At 37.7% G+C, this 18,407-nt stretch overlaps 2 protein-coding genes and 1 long non-coding RNA gene across 4 annotated transcripts; 2 read left to right on the top strand and 1 right to left on the bottom strand.

The window, feature by feature from the left end:
• The first annotated feature begins 528 nt into the window (after positions 1-528).
• LOC127975947 (myc target protein 1 homolog) lies at positions 529-2,402 on the top strand. Its single transcript, XM_052580010.1, has 2 exons — positions 529-657; positions 1,161-2,402. The coding sequence occupies exons 1-2, from the start codon at positions 603-605 to the stop codon at positions 1,676-1,678; spliced, it is 573 nt and encodes a 190-aa protein (XP_052435970.1). The 5' UTR covers positions 529-602; the 3' UTR covers positions 1,679-2,402.
• On the bottom strand, positions 990-4,014 carry LOC127975948 (uncharacterized). The gene is made up of 4 exons (XR_008157705.1): positions 3,700-4,014; positions 3,316-3,461; positions 2,644-2,755; positions 990-1,683 (listed from the first exon to the last, which is right to left on the bottom strand). It is a non-coding gene; the product is annotated as an uncharacterized LOC127975948 (long non-coding RNA).
• Positions 4,015-4,148: 134 nt separating this feature from the next.
• On the top strand, positions 4,149-18,407 carry tulp4b (TUB like protein 4b). Of its 2 annotated transcripts, none has more exons than XM_052579986.1 (16): positions 4,149-4,254; positions 5,073-5,365; positions 6,576-6,845; positions 7,150-7,278; positions 7,959-8,120; positions 8,273-8,453; positions 8,994-9,101; positions 9,384-9,550; positions 10,294-10,518; positions 10,600-10,834; positions 10,932-11,076; positions 11,275-11,416; positions 12,393-12,486; positions 12,582-12,725; positions 12,819-16,297; positions 16,668-18,407. In XM_052579986.1, exons 2-16 carry the CDS (start codon positions 5,345-5,347, stop codon positions 16,782-16,784), a joined length of 5,619 nt encoding a protein of 1,872 aa, XP_052435946.1. In that variant the 5' UTR covers positions 4,149-4,254; positions 5,073-5,344; the 3' UTR covers positions 16,785-18,407. The 2 variants fall into 2 exon arrangements, with proteins under 2 accessions (XP_052435946.1, XP_052435945.1); XM_052579985.1 differs by having other exon boundaries at positions 10,932-11,094.

Raw genomic sequence — 18,407 nt, 5'->3', positions numbered from 1 at the left:
GCATTTTTAGGCAATTTCAGTTATAGTACTTAGTGGGTATTTGTAAGAATAATTTTAATAATTGGTTCTCTGTTCATGAAACATATACAGTGATATGCCAGAAGGTACAGACACTAGGGCAGTAAGGAAATCCCCTGTGACAGCTGAGAACTTATCACCTGGGGGGCGTTTTCATGTTCTTTTGGAAACGGTGTCAAATAAAAAGCTTGAGAAATCTATTGTTCGTTTTTTTCTGACAAAAGTATTTGTTTATTTTTCACTCAATCTCAAAACAAATCTACAGCAAAAGAAGAAAATTCAAGTGCTGAAAGGTGTAAGTTGGTCTATTATAATATAATGGGGTGAAGAAGCCATTGTATTGTATCCACTGAAAAGAAGGAAATGATGCAAGAGGAAACAGCCCTGTTCCTCTGGATCTCTGTCCTGAACAGATAAGCCTAGCACTTGCTAATTATACGAGTAAAGAGGCAGGAAGAATGACGACAAAGTTTCCCTTCATGCAAACAAAAAAAGTGCCATAATCCCTGAGAAATACAGTGAACGGTTCCTGTGGGCTCGGAGTGAGAGTTTGGCTGTATGTTGACATACTTCTGCTAACTATAATGGCTTCAAATGAAACAAATGTGATTTGGGAAATGCTTAAACCTATTGATTTTGGTAAGAATTGGCATGAATTTGTTTTACTAGTTTGCTTCAGCTGGCTTAGTGTAAATTTCGCTTTTATACCTATATAAACTGTGTGCGAAAAGTATTTAAGAATGTTTGTAGAAATGTATCTCCTAATCAATAATGTTCTATTTTTATTTATTTATTATTATTTTCCCAGTAATGTTAACTTGTTCTGAATGTAGATTATATAAAGTTATGCATGCATGCATGCATGCAAAAAATGTATAGAAACATTTCTCATTTTAGCAATGGCTAGTAAATTTTACAAATAATTCTAAAGAAATGGCAAGTAACACATGCATTAAATAAAACATTAAATATTTAAGTGGAAAGACCAGTAATATGTTTTACTTACAACTTAAAAAACATCTTGGTGTGTGTGTATAAATTTAAGTAAACATTGAACTCTATTATTCAATATGTATTAAAGATTGTTTTTAGTATATAGTATTGATTTTATATACTCAAAATACAATAACCTTTCCACCCAGAGGAGCTCATCCTGGCGTTCTGCTTGTCGATATTAATTGGTCTACTCATCGGGATCTTGATTTTCCTCCTCCTTACATGGATGTCAAGACGGAGAGCTTCAGTCAGGATCACCAGACGTCAAACCCAGTCGTCAGAATCTAAAGGCACACGTAATCAGCACTGCCACCTCAGACATTACAAGAGTCACGGCTTCGACAAGAACAGTGAATCTGCAGGAAGAGTGGTTCTGCCCCTCCACAGACAAACCTCTGTGGACCCCAATGAGCTGCTGGGTAGAAGCCCTAGCTTTCAGAACTCCACTTTTCGGCCGCCACCAAAAAAGACCAAGAAGACCGGCAATGAAACAGAGGATGATAACCAAGCTGCATTACTTCCTAACATCACAGATCCATTTAGTGCAGAACCAGCGGAGTCCTTCTGGCTGGGGAAGGGCAGTCTAAGGGGTTTCCTACCCAGACAGACTCCACCACCTGCTTATGACAGTGTCATTCACATCTTTCAAGAGTCCTGTACCTGACTGCACTGTGATAAGAGACAAAGGATTGCACATAAATCCCAAAACACGGATAAAACGTGACAAAAGAGGGAAAAAAATAAAAGAAAGTCTGGTTCTAATTTGAAATTAACCCTGATTTTACACACATTTGCATTACTTTCATGGGTAACACTTAACAATAAGATGCCATTAATTAGTGTTCATGCATTAAATAACAATGAGCAATAGATTTATTAGTATTCTTTAATCTTTGTTAACGTTAGATAATTAAAATACCACTGTTCATTTCTAGCTCATGTCAGCTCAGGTTCATAAAAAAATAATAATAAATACAAGAGATATTTTTGATTTTAATAATTTAAAGACGCTTTTCTCCAAAGATGGGAGCTGTTCGTCAAAGAGTCACCAATAGTCATGATGCACAATGCCAAGTTGTTTAGACAAATATGTTGAAATTAACATTCACTATAAGATTAATAATTGCTCAAAAAATATTTTTATTATTAGGTTATGTTATCTAATTAATGTTATCAAATTTAACCTTATTGTAAAGTGTAACCCATGGTGTAAAAATGTGGAATGGAATTATTTTGTGTTTCTTAGGATAAACCTGGTCATTAAAAATCACAGATGCTTTATTGCATCTAAATCTTTACATTCTTTTGTCACTGTTAGTTTTGGTTGTTTGCTTATTGAATTGAAGCAGTGAAGTAAAGCAAAGCACAAATAAAAGAATACTAACTAATGCTGACATTTTTTTTGGATTATCGCATCATTAGCCACGAATTTCACAAAGTATCAATGTGACACATCTGTCTAAAGCTATTTGTATACTTTGCATCACCATGGTACTGAATGATTGCTGTATTCATAAACCACAGTACATACATGCCACAATACATTTAAAAATCATGGCAATTTCATGGTAAGTTAAAGAATACTGTATACTTAATTTCTGTCTATTAACTAAAGTAAACCATACATACGTCAGAAAGTACAGAAGAAAAACTCCTGTGAATTTTTTGAATATGGTATTGTTCTCTTTGCCTCTCCAGAAATGAAAGTGAAGTATCTCTCCTGAACCTTGCTGCAGTCTGTCTGAAAAAAAAAGTGCTGGTGAAACTCCTTTTCACTAACAGAAAACAACTTTTACAATCATCCGTACAATTTATCAGTACAAAAACAGTAAATAACATAGAAAAAGCTATGAAGCACAACAGATGGGTTTCAAAACAAAAAGTCCCTAAATCTACAAAAATCTTTAAGTTCAGAGTTACCTTGACCTTTGAGGTAGGCTAGCCTACATCTGTGCTAAGCTACAAAAGAGTGCAATAATAATCGATAAACATTCAAATAAATAATTTTCTTATTAAATAAGACTGGGTATAAACACCAGCAAGGTATCAGCAATCCCGGTTAAATACATAATTAAAATACAGGCTAATTAAAATTATTTATAGAGAGAGGGCATTGCTAGGTTTTGCTAGGTTTATCAAAAAATAAATAAATAAATAAACACATCAGAACATTTATTTCATTGTTTGTGTTGTAGAGATATTTTATGTATGAAATGAAAAAATATCATTTTACAGAACCTGTACTGTATGACTTTTGTTTTGGAGCTGGTTAAATACGGTCTGCACACTGAATTTGCTCACCTCAATTGAAGTACGTGACTTCTAATACTGAACATAGTACCAGCCAATAGCAATCGAGAACGAGATGTGATGGAGCAGTTCATTGGTTGGGCTGCTGAACAGATACGCCCCTTTGAAGGAATTGGTGTTTTGCAGTTGTTTATGAACTGAACATTATTAAAACAAACTGTTAGTATAATATACTTAGTTTATCGTTGTTGTGCGTTTACACAACGCATTAATAAAATGATTTCAGCATTTTAGGAAACTGATGGGAAAATCTATTGCCATTTCTGGGAAAATCGCGTGTTCAGGTCGCGAACGAGTCGTTTGCGTTAATGATTCATTAACTCATTCGCAGCACCTGTACCCATAGACATTGTTTACTTCTATGAATGTACCTACCTTGTAAAACGATACACCGAACAAATCTTTGTGATGAACATGGTCTATAGCAGCTATGTGTTTAAGCAACCACGTATCAAGGATTTTTTTTAATGGATAACAAAGCACTGGCGAAGTGTTGAAATGATCAAAACAACTTGAGATATCACTGAGATGAACGAATGTTTTGAAACATATACAGTATTATTCTAGTAACTTGCTCTACAGTCTTTAAAATGTGTGCTTTCTTTTCTCGTTGAAACTTTACATTATTCAGTTTCATGCATCCTAAAACATATGGCAAAATAAGAGTGAAGCCGGGTGTTTTTATCAGTCCAGTTTGCCTGTAAAACCGCATTTGTTTTATACTATCTGGATGGGGTTGGCAGTCATGTGATCAACAGCACCATTCCGTCAGAGCGCGGGTTGCCTTCACACGACGAAAAATCCCTCACTCGGGGATTATTTTGCGCCAATGCACAGCATCCAACTGCATTGAAATGAATGTTCTTTGGGGTAAGATCTCCCATGAGCATCTGGCTACCATTTAGACGCATTGAGAGCGAGTTGATAGAGGTGAGTTTGCTGATAGAAATGTATGCAGAATTTTTATTTTATTACTCGAATTAATTGTTTTCTTTTTGGCTCACATTGTTCTCATTTTATTTCTTTGGAATGTCTCAGTAATAGTCAATGCTGTGTACTGGATGGTTGTGTAATTAAATCACGAGTGTAGGTGGCAACCATAGTTGATGGATTTCTTCTAAACTGCATCCAGCTTAATTACCTGCCACAGTTTTTATATACTATAAGCAGATGTGTAAAACTGAGCTATAGTTATGATTCGACGGCCCTATATGAATATTTTTATATTGATTGTATTGTAGTTAAACCGTGTGAATATGTTTTAAACGATTTTTTATATATATTGTTAAGCCTAAGAGAAACGCATGGGGTAAAAAATAATATTTCTGATGAGAATAAATGCAGTTATGAAGTCTTAGGTTGGGTGTCATTAAAATTCAGCCATCATCACATCCCTGTTGCCATGACGCCTGTGAGCTGCCTCAGCCTTAACTGTTCATATTTTTCAGTATCTTTTTTTCACGTATGCATGCTTTTTTATACAGATGCTTCGATGCATAATTTCTGTTACGTTATTCTGAGTATAAAGCATGAATTGCAGAGGCTTTTCAACGTCCTTTGACGTAATGGGGACCAATGTCAACTCAAGTGTGGGTGCAGACAGAGAAATTAAACGCCTTTAAATGATTCTGCATGCATAGCTTGTCTCATCATAGGTGGCTTATTCTTCCTTTTCAATCTGCAAATGATAGAAGGCTTTTTCATATAAATAAATACATTTGCGTGTGTGTGTGTTTCTCTTTGCATAGAAATCCAGGACTACCGAAGACTGGAAGCTGGTTTTGTAAAATGAGGATAAACTGCAATAGGCCTTGACTTTTGATTTAGACGTAATTTACAATATTTGGAACAGAAATAGAACAGACTGCATTGCTCATAGTCTCAGACTATAATGGCCTGATATTAGTCACACTTTTTCTTAAGACATATCTGCAGTTAAGCATTTTCAGGTTGTACTGCACATTTTTTGAATAAGCAAGCAAAATGGAGCACTCCTTCAAAGACGGAATTCGGACCAATAATGTCCAGGGACTATGAAGAGGTGAGTATTTTCAGAAACTACATTTTGCATTGTGTTTTCTGGTGCATCGAAAGCATATATGTTCTTTAATACAGTTGTAGTTCATTTTGGAAACAGAAACTTGACAGATAATGTCAGATAGTTAGTTTTTGCAAGTGGCATTCCACCTACAACCAAATCTGAAACCATTATACACTATTTTTTATAAGTACTTTATTAGGCCTGTATGTTTGCAGTTTGTATGGTATTAGATGTGATTTGTCAGACCACAGGTTTATTTAAAGGTAAAGTGTGTGATTTCTGTGCCACTAGCAACACAAAACTGAATTGCAAAAATAATGAAAATATTTTTAAAACAGTTTTCAAATCCAACTATTAATGGCTTACGTTTCTATCGCATGTTATATTCTTTGTCAGCTGAAGGTATATGTAGTAAGCAGTAAGGTAATGTTGATTTACAATGGTGATCAGTTGCTGCATTTAAAATGCACACTTTTTTAACCTAAAATTTTGATTCTGAAGAAAAATATCTCCATGCTAAATTAGATTTTCATTTTCTATATTTTACTTATGCTTACTTTTATTTATTAGTTATTCATTATGTTTACATAGATTTTATGCTAATCAGTTTAAATTACCAATGTGTTTGGAATGTGCTATAGACTAAAAAACATAAAAAATATATAAAAGGTACAAAAGCTGTCACTGGGATTGTGTCCTTTTTAAAAGGTACACCTTTATACTTTATTTACTCCAAAGGGGTGCATATTAGTGCATTAAAGGTACATATTAGTACCTAAATTGTACATTAGTACCTTTTGAAAAGGTACTGCCTTAGTGACAACTTTTGTACTTTTTTTAATCTTCTGAGTGTGTATAAATAAACTTGATTTAATAAATACCCATTTACTGAATGAATATGCACTGATATAACTTCATTACTATTAAAAGCGATAGATTTTCCCCTGGTTTCACAGACAAGGCTTAAACCTAATCCCAGACTTAAATCTAATTCTGATCTGAGCTGAAACTTGCTCTGACTGACCTTAAAATATATCAGTGCCTTTATTTTGTTTCAAAATGCACACCAGTAATGATTTTTCAAAGGCACGTTTATAAAAATTATGTTATAACTGAACTATGGCCTAATCCTGGCTTGGTCTAAGCCCTGTCTGTGAAACCATTATTTATTTTTGCATTAACTCCCTCTCATCTCCCTCAATACCTGTAGCCTGGTCAGTCTGTAGGGATGTTGGCTGCGGTGGAACATGGTCCGGTCCTCTGCAGTGACTCCAACATCCTCTGCCTCTCATGGAAAGGGAGAGTTCCCAAAAGTGAGAAGGAGAAGCCGGTGTGCAGGAAGCGCTACTATGAGGAGGGCTGGCTGGCCACTGGGAACGCCAGGGGTGTTGTGGGTGTGACGTTCACGTCTAGTCACTGTAGAAGGGACAGAAATACCCCACAACGAATCAACTTCAATTTACGGGGTCATAACAGTGAGGTGGGAGTTTGCCTCTTCATTGTAAATCTTTGTAAATTATAAGATGACTTCCAAAAACAGTATATTTTACTGTAAATGTACAACTATTACAGTTTTTCACCATCTTTACCATCACAATTCTGACCATTCTTACAGTGTATGTTTTGATAAATGTGTTTAAAAGGATTTTAACCATATATGAGGTAAGTTTCTAGTATTCTAAGTTGAGCTAAAATGACCCTCTTATTGTGAGTTCTATATGAGTAGCATGTACTCCTGCAAAATTCTATTAGAACTTAATTTTCATTGTGCTGTTCTTGTGTAGGTTGTTCTTGTTAGGTGGAATGAACCGTTTCAGAAGCTTGCAACGTGTGACATGGAGGGAGGGATATTTGTGTGGATCCAGTATGAAGGAAGATGGTCCGTAGAGTTGGTGAATGACAGAGGTGCTCAGGTACAGTATGTTAATATTTTGTGCTTATTTTTAACCTGTGCTGAATGTCAATTTATTTCCATGATGTGTCAGTATTCCTAAACTGCATAAAACATGCATCATCTTAAATGCATTATTGACCTTGTAAAGCCTAAAATATGAAATAATAGCCAGAAAACATTATTTTATTCTTTTTTTTTTAACAATGGAACATTTAATTTAATTTTTTATTGAACAAAATAATAAATAATATGATATTTTAAATCATCGGGCTTTAATAGCTCATATAATATGATATGACAATATATAGCTCCTACTCGACAAACTATAAACTATCAATCAAATGAAAAAAAGCATGTAGTAGATTGTTTACAACAGGTTTTTCAGCAGTTTAGTTGTTGGTAATTTAGAGGTCTTAGAAATGTGTATATAATAAAATATACAGCAGGATTTATAGTAAGACCATTTAAATAAGTATGAGATAGTGATTCAGTTATTTCTCTTTTCCATGCCACTTTCTCATGTTATTCACCATCGGGGATTATTGTTCAAAATTACTCAAAAAATTTAGTTAATTAGTCAACTTCTTTTAATAAAACTTCTCAACTCCTGCCCTTTTCTAACACTATCAAGACCATGAAAAGTTATTTTCCTTGTTATTCTAACTGAACTGCTCAATGATCTGGTGGTTTGTCATCTAGGTGAGTGACTTCACCTGGTCACATGATGGTACACAGGCCTTGATCGCCTACAGGGATGGTTTTGTTCTGGTGGGTTCAGTGAGCGGTCAGAGACACTGGTCATCTGAGATCAATCTGGAGAGCCAGATCACCTGTGGAATCTGGACCCCTGATGACCAGCAGGTAACTCTTTGCTGTGGCCTCATCAAATTGAGGCAAAAGTGCATTTGCTGTCAACAGGTTGTTTGCAAACGATGAAATGACTTGGACCGCTGCCTTTGGACCGATGCCTGAGTTTTCCTAATTTGGTGTTTGCATTCATTTAATCTCCCTAGGTGCTTTTTGGAACAGCAGACGGGCAAGTCATAGTGATGGACTGCCACGGCCGTATGCTTGCCCATGTTCTCCTGCATGAGTCAGATGGCATAGTCAGCATGTCTTGGAACTGCCCGAACTTCCTGGTGGAGGACAGCACTGAGAGCGATACAGACTCCGATGACCCTACTCAAGCTCACGGTACTTTACACTCTCAAATAAAGTCACATTTATTTGTTTAGCACTTTTCACAGTGCACATTGTTTCAGTGCAGCTCTACAGCAAATCGTGATGTTGATAATATCTTATCTTCATGACTTACTGGCACATTTAGCAGATTAGCACTGGACGATAATATAATAATATGATTATGCAAGCTATCAGTTAGTTGAAATATTCTTTAATGTGCAGTATATTGTGCTGAGTGAGTATTCTGTATGTATGCGGATGAAGTTGGACATATTTGTATATATAATAAGACTTTTTTTAAAGTATTCTTGCATTTCTTGGCGATTACAAACTTTTGAGATTACATAATAGGTTTTTAAGACCTGCATGCATCATCCATTAATTAAAGAAAAGTGAAGCCATAGAGTGTTTTCTAAAGAACCATAAAACTCTACTTTGGATCTTATTTTAAGAAATGTTTATGCAAAGACATTTTTATGGATCTTTGCAAGGCAGTGATGTTTATTTGACTTTCTGAATGTTATTAACTATAAAACCATGTTTCCTTTCAAGTGCAAAATCTCAAACCAATGCTCACGGTCAGCTTCATATCAGGAGACATTAGTTTGATGAACAACTATGATGACCTTTCACCTAACATTATACGCTCAGGACTGAAAGGTAAAACTAGGTTGTTTTTGCAATATATAAATTACCAAGTACGTGTTTTATAGCTGACACTGGATGGTTATTAACAGAATATTCCAAGTTATTTTTAATATAATGAGCATCTGTGGCAAGCTGTTGATTATATTTTATAGTAACAAGGTTTTTCATGGTTTATGAATTCTTGGTTACGCCTACAGAGTAATTCAGTAAAAATAACCAAAAATCCTGTTGATCCTCTGTGACAGAGCCACACATCGTACTGTAATCTAACTGGACATGCTTGTGTTTTTTCAGATGTGGAGGTGCAATGGTGCTCTCAGGGAGACCTGCTGGCAGTGGCCGGGATGGAGAGACACGGCCTGCCCGCTGAATCAGCATGTGCCTCTTTAATGAGGAACGCCCTTGTCAAGTTTTACAATGTCCAAGGGGAACATATATACACATTAGAAACTCCAGCCCAAGTGAGCTGTAACCAGTCTTCATTTAACAGTTTAAGCGTATATGTGACCCTGGAGCACAAAACCAGTCTTAAGTCTCTGGGGTATATTTGTAGCAACAGCCAAAAATACATTGTATGGGTCAAAATAATCAATTTTCTTTTTTTTGCTTAGTAACCAAGGTTGCATTTTTCATAAAAAATACAGTAAATCTGTAATATTGTGAAATATTATTACAATTTAAGGCAACTGTTTTCTATTTGAAAATATTTTAAAATGTAATTTATTCCTGTAATGGGAAATCTAAATTTTGAGCATTATCTCGTCATTCTTCAGTGTCATGATCCTTTAGAAATCTGATTGGGTACTGAATTATGAGTTATTATCAGTTTTTGCTGATGAATATTTTTGTGTAAACAGTGATACATTTTTTCTAAGACTCTCTGATGAATGGAATGTTCACATTTGTCACTTTTGAATTATTTATTGTCCTTACTGCATAAAAGTATTAACTCTTTTTTTATAAATCTGTATATATCTTTTATGTATCATTACATGTTTTAATTTCTTTTTATGGATATCTTATTCGCCCCAAACTTTTAAATTGTATAATAGTTTCCACGAAAATATTGAAGGGCAAAACCTGTTTACAATGTTGATGATAATATTAAGCACTAAATCAGCATATTACAATTATTTCTGAAGGATCATATGGCACTGAACTTATAATAAGTAAACTATATAATAGAAGTATCTTTCTATTTTAGAGGCCCATCACCACGATTTGCTGGGGTCACAAGGACTCGCGTCTGTTTCTGGCCTGTGGACCAGCCCTGTATGTAGTGCGTGTGGAGCACCGTGTGGCTAGCCTGCAGCTTCTGTGTCAGCAGGGCATTGCCAGTGCTCTTAAAGAGGAGAGAGATGTGGGAAAACTGAACATGCCTTCACTCCTCTGTTCCTATGTTACCACTGCTTTCATCCCAACTATCAAGGTACAAGAGAAGCGAGTGAAGTTTTTGACGTATGCTAATGTATGCATTGAACTTAGTGCATAATCTTTTACATCTCACCAGCCACCCATCCCAGATCCGAATAACATCCGAGACTTTGTGAGCTATCCGACAGCAGGGAATGAACGCCTGCACTGCACTATGAAACGTTCAGAGGAGAATCCAGAAGCAGGAGGCCCCTGTTACACCCTCTATCTGGAACACCTGGGAGGTTTGGTGCCTATTCTCAAGGGTCGTCGCATCAGCAAACTGCGACCGGAGTTTGTCATTATGGACCCAAAAATGGATGGTAAAGCAGGTACTGTGTATGCACTCACGTTGCTCACGTACACTTTAAACTCAAGCTTAATGAGTAAATGCATTGGTCTTTAATTTGATCTAATCTTGTCTTTCAGATGAGGTCTGTGTAAATGGGATGATCTCCTATATGACTGACAGCTGTAACTGCTCAGACTCAAGCGATATTGAGTTGAGCGATGAGTGGGTTGGGCGAAAGTCGCCCAAACTTTCTAGAGGAAACAGGTCTCCTAAGCTTCCTAGGTACTCTAAACATATAAGGTACTGTTGAATATGAAATTCACACAATATTACAGGGTGCCTGAAACTTAAAAGAAATGTTTGTTCGTTTACAATCTTGACAAAACACAATACAGTAAATTTCGGAACAACTTAATTTACAAAAAAAAACTTTTTTAAACTTGATAGCAAGTTAAATTTCATATTTGTTTTATTCTCTAGAATTAATATGGAATCAAGAAAGTCTCCTAAACTTGCCCAAACATCTCAAGAAATGTCTAGGTCTCCTAGATTACCAAAGAAGCCTTCAGTTCGGTCTCCGAGTCTTACTCGAAGAGAATTTCCAGTTGATGGCTTTAGTGAGGTACTTAACGTCTTATTTGCAAGCTAATTTTGGCAATAGTTTTATATTAACCTAATTGCCTAGAATTAATATGGGAAGTGTTTGTATTTATCGTCTCTGCCTACTTGATACTGATTGAGACATTTGTCACATTTACTGCAGCATGACTTTAGCAGACACCTAATTTTCTTTAAACTCCTTCTTGAAGAGAAATGACAGTAAACCGACTATGACAGGGATATGCAACATCGGTTCTGGAATGCCCCTGTCCTGCAGAGTTTAGCTCCAACTATAATCAAACACACCTGAACAAGCTCATTAAGGTCTTTAGAATTACAAGGGCTAAAGGCAGGTAGGGCTGTCTAAATGACCGAAAAACTAAATTTGAATTTTCTACTTAAATATTCAAATTATATTTGAATTTAAAAGGCATAATTTCAGTTAGTCGGAAAAAAGCTTTTGGCTTTTCTCCTAAAGCCACAAGAGAGCGAATTGCACAAAATGTTATGCACATTTCTTCAAAGTGTAATAACATAACACGACTGTCTTTGGAAAAAAAAGTGCATAATGTTTAAAATAATGTTTATAAACCATATATAATTAATAAAATTGCTTAAACAATTAGAAAAAAAAACAGCACCATGCATGTATGTATAGTTTAATACAAAGGACCAAAAAAGAATCACAAAGATTCTTTCTTCATTTAAAAACATGAGATACAGTGGGATTGCGAAAATCCGCCATAAAGTCTTGAGACATGTTTTTTTAAAGTTGAATTTAAATTAATTTGACACAGACCTAAGATTCGAATGCAACGTTTTTGCGACGAATATTTGAAATTATATTTTTTTCTTGACAGACCTACAGGCAGGTGAGGTTTTTTTTTCAAAGTTAGAGCTAAAATCTGCAGGGCATCTGCACTCCATGACTGACATTGCCTATCCCTTGAATATGACCTTGAATATTTTCTATAGCTATCACTTAATTTGCTTTGCAGCATAATTACTTGGCCCAGGTCACCTCTAACATTTGGGGAACAAAGTTTAAGATTGTAGGCCTTGCCTCATTTTTGCCAGCTAACTTGGGAGCAGGTATGTTGTCATGTTTTATATTCAAACAGTTTCACATAATTATTTTAAATAATATTCTTAATGTTTTTAAAATATGTCTTGACATGGTGTTCCAGTTATTTATAAAACTAGTTTGCTGCACCTGCAACCTCGTCAGATGACGATTTATTTGCCTGAGGTGCGTAAAATATCGCTGGACTTCATGAGTCTGCCAGTCTTTAATCCCACTGTGTTCAGTGAAGATGAAGATGATTTACCTGGTAAGAATCAGTGGAACATCTTTGTACATTTTGTCTCTGTGTAGCTCAAATAAAACAAGAAAGAAATCTCAAGACGTTCTTGCTTATTTCTAGTTATGGGACCCTCAGGAGTGTCAGCCGACAATCCTCCTTGCACAGTTAATATCCCCATTGCTCCAATTCACAGCCCTGCTCAAGCCATGTCACCTACGCAGAGTATAGGCTTAGTGCAGTCTCTCCTAGCCAACCAGAATATACAGCTTGATGTCCTTACCAATCCCACTGCCACTGCAGCAGCGGCAGCTGCAGCAGCAACAGCAGCAGCAGCAGCAGCTAATGCAACAGCAGCAGCAGCTAATGCAACAGTATCTGAGCACAGTCAGGACACTGTAACAGCACAATACACTGTGCCAACCAGATATTCCAACCCTGGACAGGTGATTTTCAGTGGACTGGAAATGAGTAATATCCTGAGTGGAACTCTTCCTCCTCCTCCACATCATCTACCACAACAACCCCACCAACAACGTCAACAACAACAGCAACAACAAGACCATCAACAATCTAAATATCAACAGCAATTACAACCACAGCAGCAGCATCTGAGATTACAACATCAGTCACAGCAGCTGCATCAACAATCGCTGCAGCAGCAACACATGCAACATCAGCAGCAACTGCAAACGCAGCAGCATCAACAACAACAACTGCAACAGCAGCATCAACAGCAACTGCAACAGCAGCATCAACAGCAACTGCAACAGCAGCATCAACAACAACTGCAACAGCAGCATCAACTGCAACAGCAACTGCAACAGCAACATCAACAACTGCAACAGCAGCATCAACAACAGTTGCAACATCATCAACAGCAACTGCATCAGCAGCAAATGCAACAGCAGCAACTGCAACAGCAGCAACAACAGATTCAACAGCAAGTGCAGCAGCATCAACAACAAATGCATCAACAACAATTCCAACAGCAGCAGCATCAGTTGCAGATTCAGCATGAGCAAATGCAGCAGCAGCAGCAACAGATGCAACAACAGCAGCAACAAATTCGACAGCAAATACAAGAAATGAGACAGCAGCAGCAACAACTTCAACAGCAGCATCAACAAATACAGCTGCAGCATCAGCAAATGCAAAGACAGCATCAGCAAATGCAGCAGCAGCTTAAAATGCAAATTTCCCTTCAACATCCACCTTCAGGGTATGCTACTCTATCCCTTCATCAGCTGCAGCTAATGCCTCAAATTACTCATCCAGACCAGCCTCCAGACAGACGAGAAGTTCTCCCTCTGAAGATTCCCTCACGACCACAGTCATTTATTGAAACTGACTCCATTGAGATTCAGATGCGCAAAGTAAACCCTCCACCACCTTACCCAGGTACAGTGGTATCTGCTGCAGCTGCCACACCGACTACGGCCCCTCCTGGTCTTCTTGTTAGTAATGAGAATGGCACTACACTGTCAACAGATCCATGTTTAACTAAGGATGAATTCTCTCTCCTCCCAATTAGCCTCCAGTACCCAACTCCACTAGGCTATGAAAGAATCACTACTTTTGACAGCAGTGGAAATGTCGAAGAGGTGTGTCGCCCAAGGAGACGTCTTTTAAGGAACCAAAATACCTATGGGATGCAAGAACTGGGCAGCTCCGCCACATTGAAAGTAACCTCATCTGAGAACAAGAAAGTCCAGTTGCCATACAGCTCTGCAACTCTTAGTCGCCTCTCAGTGCCTAGATATTCCATACCAAGCGGAGACCCACCACCTTATCCTGACACATCTAGCCAAATGAACACAATCAGAAGTCCCACGCAAAGGATTGACAGCAGTTTGATTCATGCCACTTTGCGCCGTGATCGCAGGGAACCGACCCTGAAGGTTTCACAAATGGTGGATACAGTGAGGACTCTACCGACTAAATCCAAAATGAACGGTTCCCTCACACTCTCCTATCAGCCAAGGATACCTACGGCTTTGTATACATGCACTCAGTGTAGTAGTAATAGCAGCAGCACTAGTGTAAGTGTCACTGGTGGGGGCACCAACAGCAGTGGAATTGCTGGAGGAACTGTGGTGAGGCAAGACTTTCCACCTGGAAAAGGGGCTCAACACAGCACGATTATTGTGCACTCCAAAAGTACCTCGCCATTAGCCTCCCAGTCGTCCTATAATCTCCTGAGTCCCATTGACAATAGTAGAGACAGAACTGTCTATGTGAACTCTGCCTTTACGGAAGACGAGACACTAAGTCAGCAGTGCCATCTTGAAAAGTCAGTGCGGCATTTAACACTTGATGTCAATTTGACAATCAAACGGCCGCCACCTTACCAATGGGACTCTCCTGCAGCAGAACAACTGTGGATACCTCAAGAGCAAAATATATTGCCTGGACCTCCAGGACCACCACATAAGCCACCACCATTTTTACTTAGCCAACCACAGCACTTAGACATGACCCGACTACCTTTTGTCCTTTCAACGAAACCTCCCACCAGTCCCAGCTCTATGACCCTCCCTTCATCATATCAGTTATCCCTTTCACCCTTCCCATCAGTTGTAGGGCATGGTGGATCTCAGCTACAGCCTTTGCAGAGTCCTGCACAATCATGTGGCCCCAGTAACATGGTAACATCTAGCCCTTTCAGCCAAGCAGACTCAACTTTAGTCCTACCCCCAGGTTATCCTGCAAATTTGACCAATCTAGGTTGTTGCACTCTGCCTCCCATGTACCCAGGGACTAGCTCATGCAGCAACCTTCAGCTGCATCCAATGAGCTTGCATCCTTGGAGCACATACAGCACTTGTCCTCCCATGCCAGACCACTCTGCCACACTGCCCAGTAAGACCCATCAGGCCCTGGAGAAGCCGGTTCTCTCTCCACCTCCACCACCTCCACCTCCCCCACCACCTCCTCCTCCACCTCCTCTTCCTCCTCCTCCTCCACCCGTTGATCTCTTGAACCATCAGAGCACCTCTGAGGTGATTGCAGAATCTGGGGAGAGCTTTCAGGATCAGTCCTCTCTCAATGAGAGTCCACAAGGAGCAGAGAGGTTCAGCAAGAAGACACGTAAGAGGCTTGACAGTAGGGCAGAAGAGGCCAATATGTCTGGAGTTTCTGAAGGGAAATCCAAAAAAGAGAATCGCACACTCTCTGACTTTAATTCCCTGATCTCCAGCCCAAGACTTGGCAGCAGGGAAAAGAAGAAACCTAAAGGGCAGAAAGAGCCATTGAACAAGGCTAAGAAACTGAGTAGGACCTCCAATGAGTTCCAGGACAGTTCAGAGAGTGAGCCTGAACTCTTCATCAGTGGTGACGAGCTGATGAATCAAAGCCAGAGCAGTAAGAAAGGATGGAAGAGCAAACGCAATATGCGTACAGCAAACGAACTTGAGGAAATCAAGTGTCGTAAAGCTAACGAGAGAGAGGATCGTAGTCTTGGCAGCCAGGGCTTTGTCTATGTCATGGCCAACAAGCAGCCATTGTGGAACGAAGCTACCCAGGTTTACCAGCTTGACTTTGGAGGACGGGTGACACAGGAGTCGGCCAAAAACTTTCAAATTGAGCTTGATGGACGCCAGGTAAAAGATTTTATTTATTCGAGATACAAGTTTGAAAATAATATTTAGCAGTTCCATTTTGTGACACAAGGGGCAGGAAATTACACCTTTAACAAATATGCACCATAATCAGTAGCTTTGAGGATTGGTTCTTAATTCTGGTCGTAGGTATCCATTGCATGTCTCCCTTTATTTCACACATCTGATTCAGATCACAAGCTCATTAGGAGAGAGCTCCATGAAATGAACTGTTTGTCAGTTAAGGAAGACATAGAAAATGTGCAAAGCAGGGTGTCCCCAGGACCAGGATAAAATAACCACTGGCTTTGAGTAATAAACATCTACCCTGCAACCATTACCCTGCATCTAACCCCATAATTCTCTATTACAGGTAATGCAGTTTGGCAGAATCGATGGCAATGCATATATCCTGGATTTTCAGTATCCATTCTCAGCGGTACAGGCATTTGCTGTGGCCTTGGCCAATGTAACTCAGAGACTTAAATAAAAAAAACCTCTCCAGCAATCTTGTCCTTTATAACAGATGGACTGAAAAATAGTTTATAGTTAATTGCAGATTGTGAGAAATATTACATTCTCTGCTGCCATAACGTCTGTACGATGCCAGTTAGTAGGCGAGAGATCTGGTCACTCTCAGGCAGAGCGTGCACAAGACGTAGACAGGTGGTCCGAAAATAGATGTAGTGCTTTAAAGTACCTTTTTGTTAACAAAGGTGCAAGCTGATTTAAGGTTCCACCTAAAAGGTGGTTGGTATACATCTGAAAAAAAGTTAATATTTGTGTATCGATGGAATACTGTTTTATTTATTAATTCACTTTAATTGATTTTTTCCATGTATTTCATTAGCATATACTGGTGTGATTTAAATATAAAGATAATTACTAAAGGTGAATCTTAGACTGTGGGCTTTGTTTCTTTCTTTTTTTCCTCTGATTTCCCCACCTCCTTTTATGTTTGTACGAGAGATTTATGTGCCAAATTTGGATTTCCTATGTATGATCATTGTAAAGTGACAGATTTTGACTGTTGTTTGTGGTCAGTAACCAATGAAAATCTAGAGAGGAAAAAAGCAAGTTATGTCTGAATATTCTCATCCCGTGACTCACTTCCATGAAGTGAAACAGATAGTATATTCAAGTTATAATCATATTTTCCCAATTGTGCCACTATAATGAATGCATTTAACTTTAAATTGAACTTTTTCTTCACAAAATGTCTTATGTTATATTGCATCATTTGCACACTGTGTTATTGCAGTATCTCAGTAATGTCTTTTTTGAATGAATGTTTGCTTTTTAATGTTAACAGTAACAAAAAAGTTAAAACAATTTTTAATTACTTTCAAATATGTTATATAATATTGTCATTGTCATGTAAGTGACATGACAGTAAAGTGCTGTAGTTAGATGTACCTAAAAATGTACTCATATCGTCCATTACACTTTAGCACGAACTATATAGTATGCATTAATTTTGCCAAAAATGTCTTATATCACTATATAAATCAAACTTAACACACTGTATATTATGCAATGAATGGGATCTAAATGAAATCATAAGCTGATATATAGGAGTTTTTCTCATTCCTAAGTTAAATAGTCAACCTAAATTGCTTAGTTTGATTTATGTAAAGGAACATCTTTTAATAATTATATTTAATATTTGGTTTCAAATATTTCATTTATCAATGTTTAATATTCTGCATCAATATTTAATAGTTCTTATGGCAAATCAGCTAATTGATTTGTTTGTTGTTGCTTATTTTCTGATGGTTTCTAGTAAATTCATTTTTAATCACATTTTTGTTGTAAGCCAAACCGTGGTTCAGAGTGGGGTAGTGATATGGTTGACGTTTTAAGCACTTCTTGATTATTCTTGATGTTGTATGCTTTGATGATTTGCAGTTGCAGTTATTTCTAGCCACTTTGAACTGGGATATTCAGGCCTAGATTAAATTATGTGAAATGTGCGGCTTGTACTGTGCTTTATTGTTTAATTATTCTAATGTACATTTACAAAATGTAATTCAAGGGTGTCTTGGAAAAGCATTAGAATGTCTGTGCAGAGTAGGCTTAAAGTATGAAATAAAATCAAACTAGTTTGATGAAA

The sequence above is a fragment of the Carassius gibelio genome, chromosome B17, assembly GCF_023724105.1.
Source record: "Carassius gibelio isolate Cgi1373 ecotype wild population from Czech Republic chromosome B17, carGib1.2-hapl.c, whole genome shotgun sequence".
Lineage (NCBI taxonomy): Eukaryota > Metazoa > Chordata > Actinopteri > Cypriniformes > Cyprinidae > Carassius > Carassius gibelio.
Note: the sequence above shows the minus strand (reverse complement) of the source record. Positions and strands in the feature narration are given on the sequence as shown.

Bases quoted from the DNA above. Each gene is read 5' to 3' on its own strand.
- LOC127975947 (XM_052580010.1), top strand. From the start codon at position 603: ATGGCTTCAAATGAAACAAATGTGATTTGGGAAATGCTTAAACCTATT. The intron at 658-1,160 runs GTAAGAATTGGC...CTTTCCACCCAG, and splicing joins GCTTAAACCTATTGATTTTG to AGGAGCTCATCCTGGCGTTC.
- tulp4b (XM_052579985.1), top strand. From the start codon at position 5,345: ATGTCCAGGGACTATGAAGAG. The intron at 10,519-10,599 runs GTACAAGAGAAG...ACATCTCACCAG, and splicing joins CTTTCATCCCAACTATCAAG to CCACCCATCCCAGATCCGAA. The intron at 10,835-10,931 runs GTACTGTGTATG...CTTGTCTTTCAG, and splicing joins AAAAATGGATGGTAAAGCAG to ATGAGGTCTGTGTAAATGGG.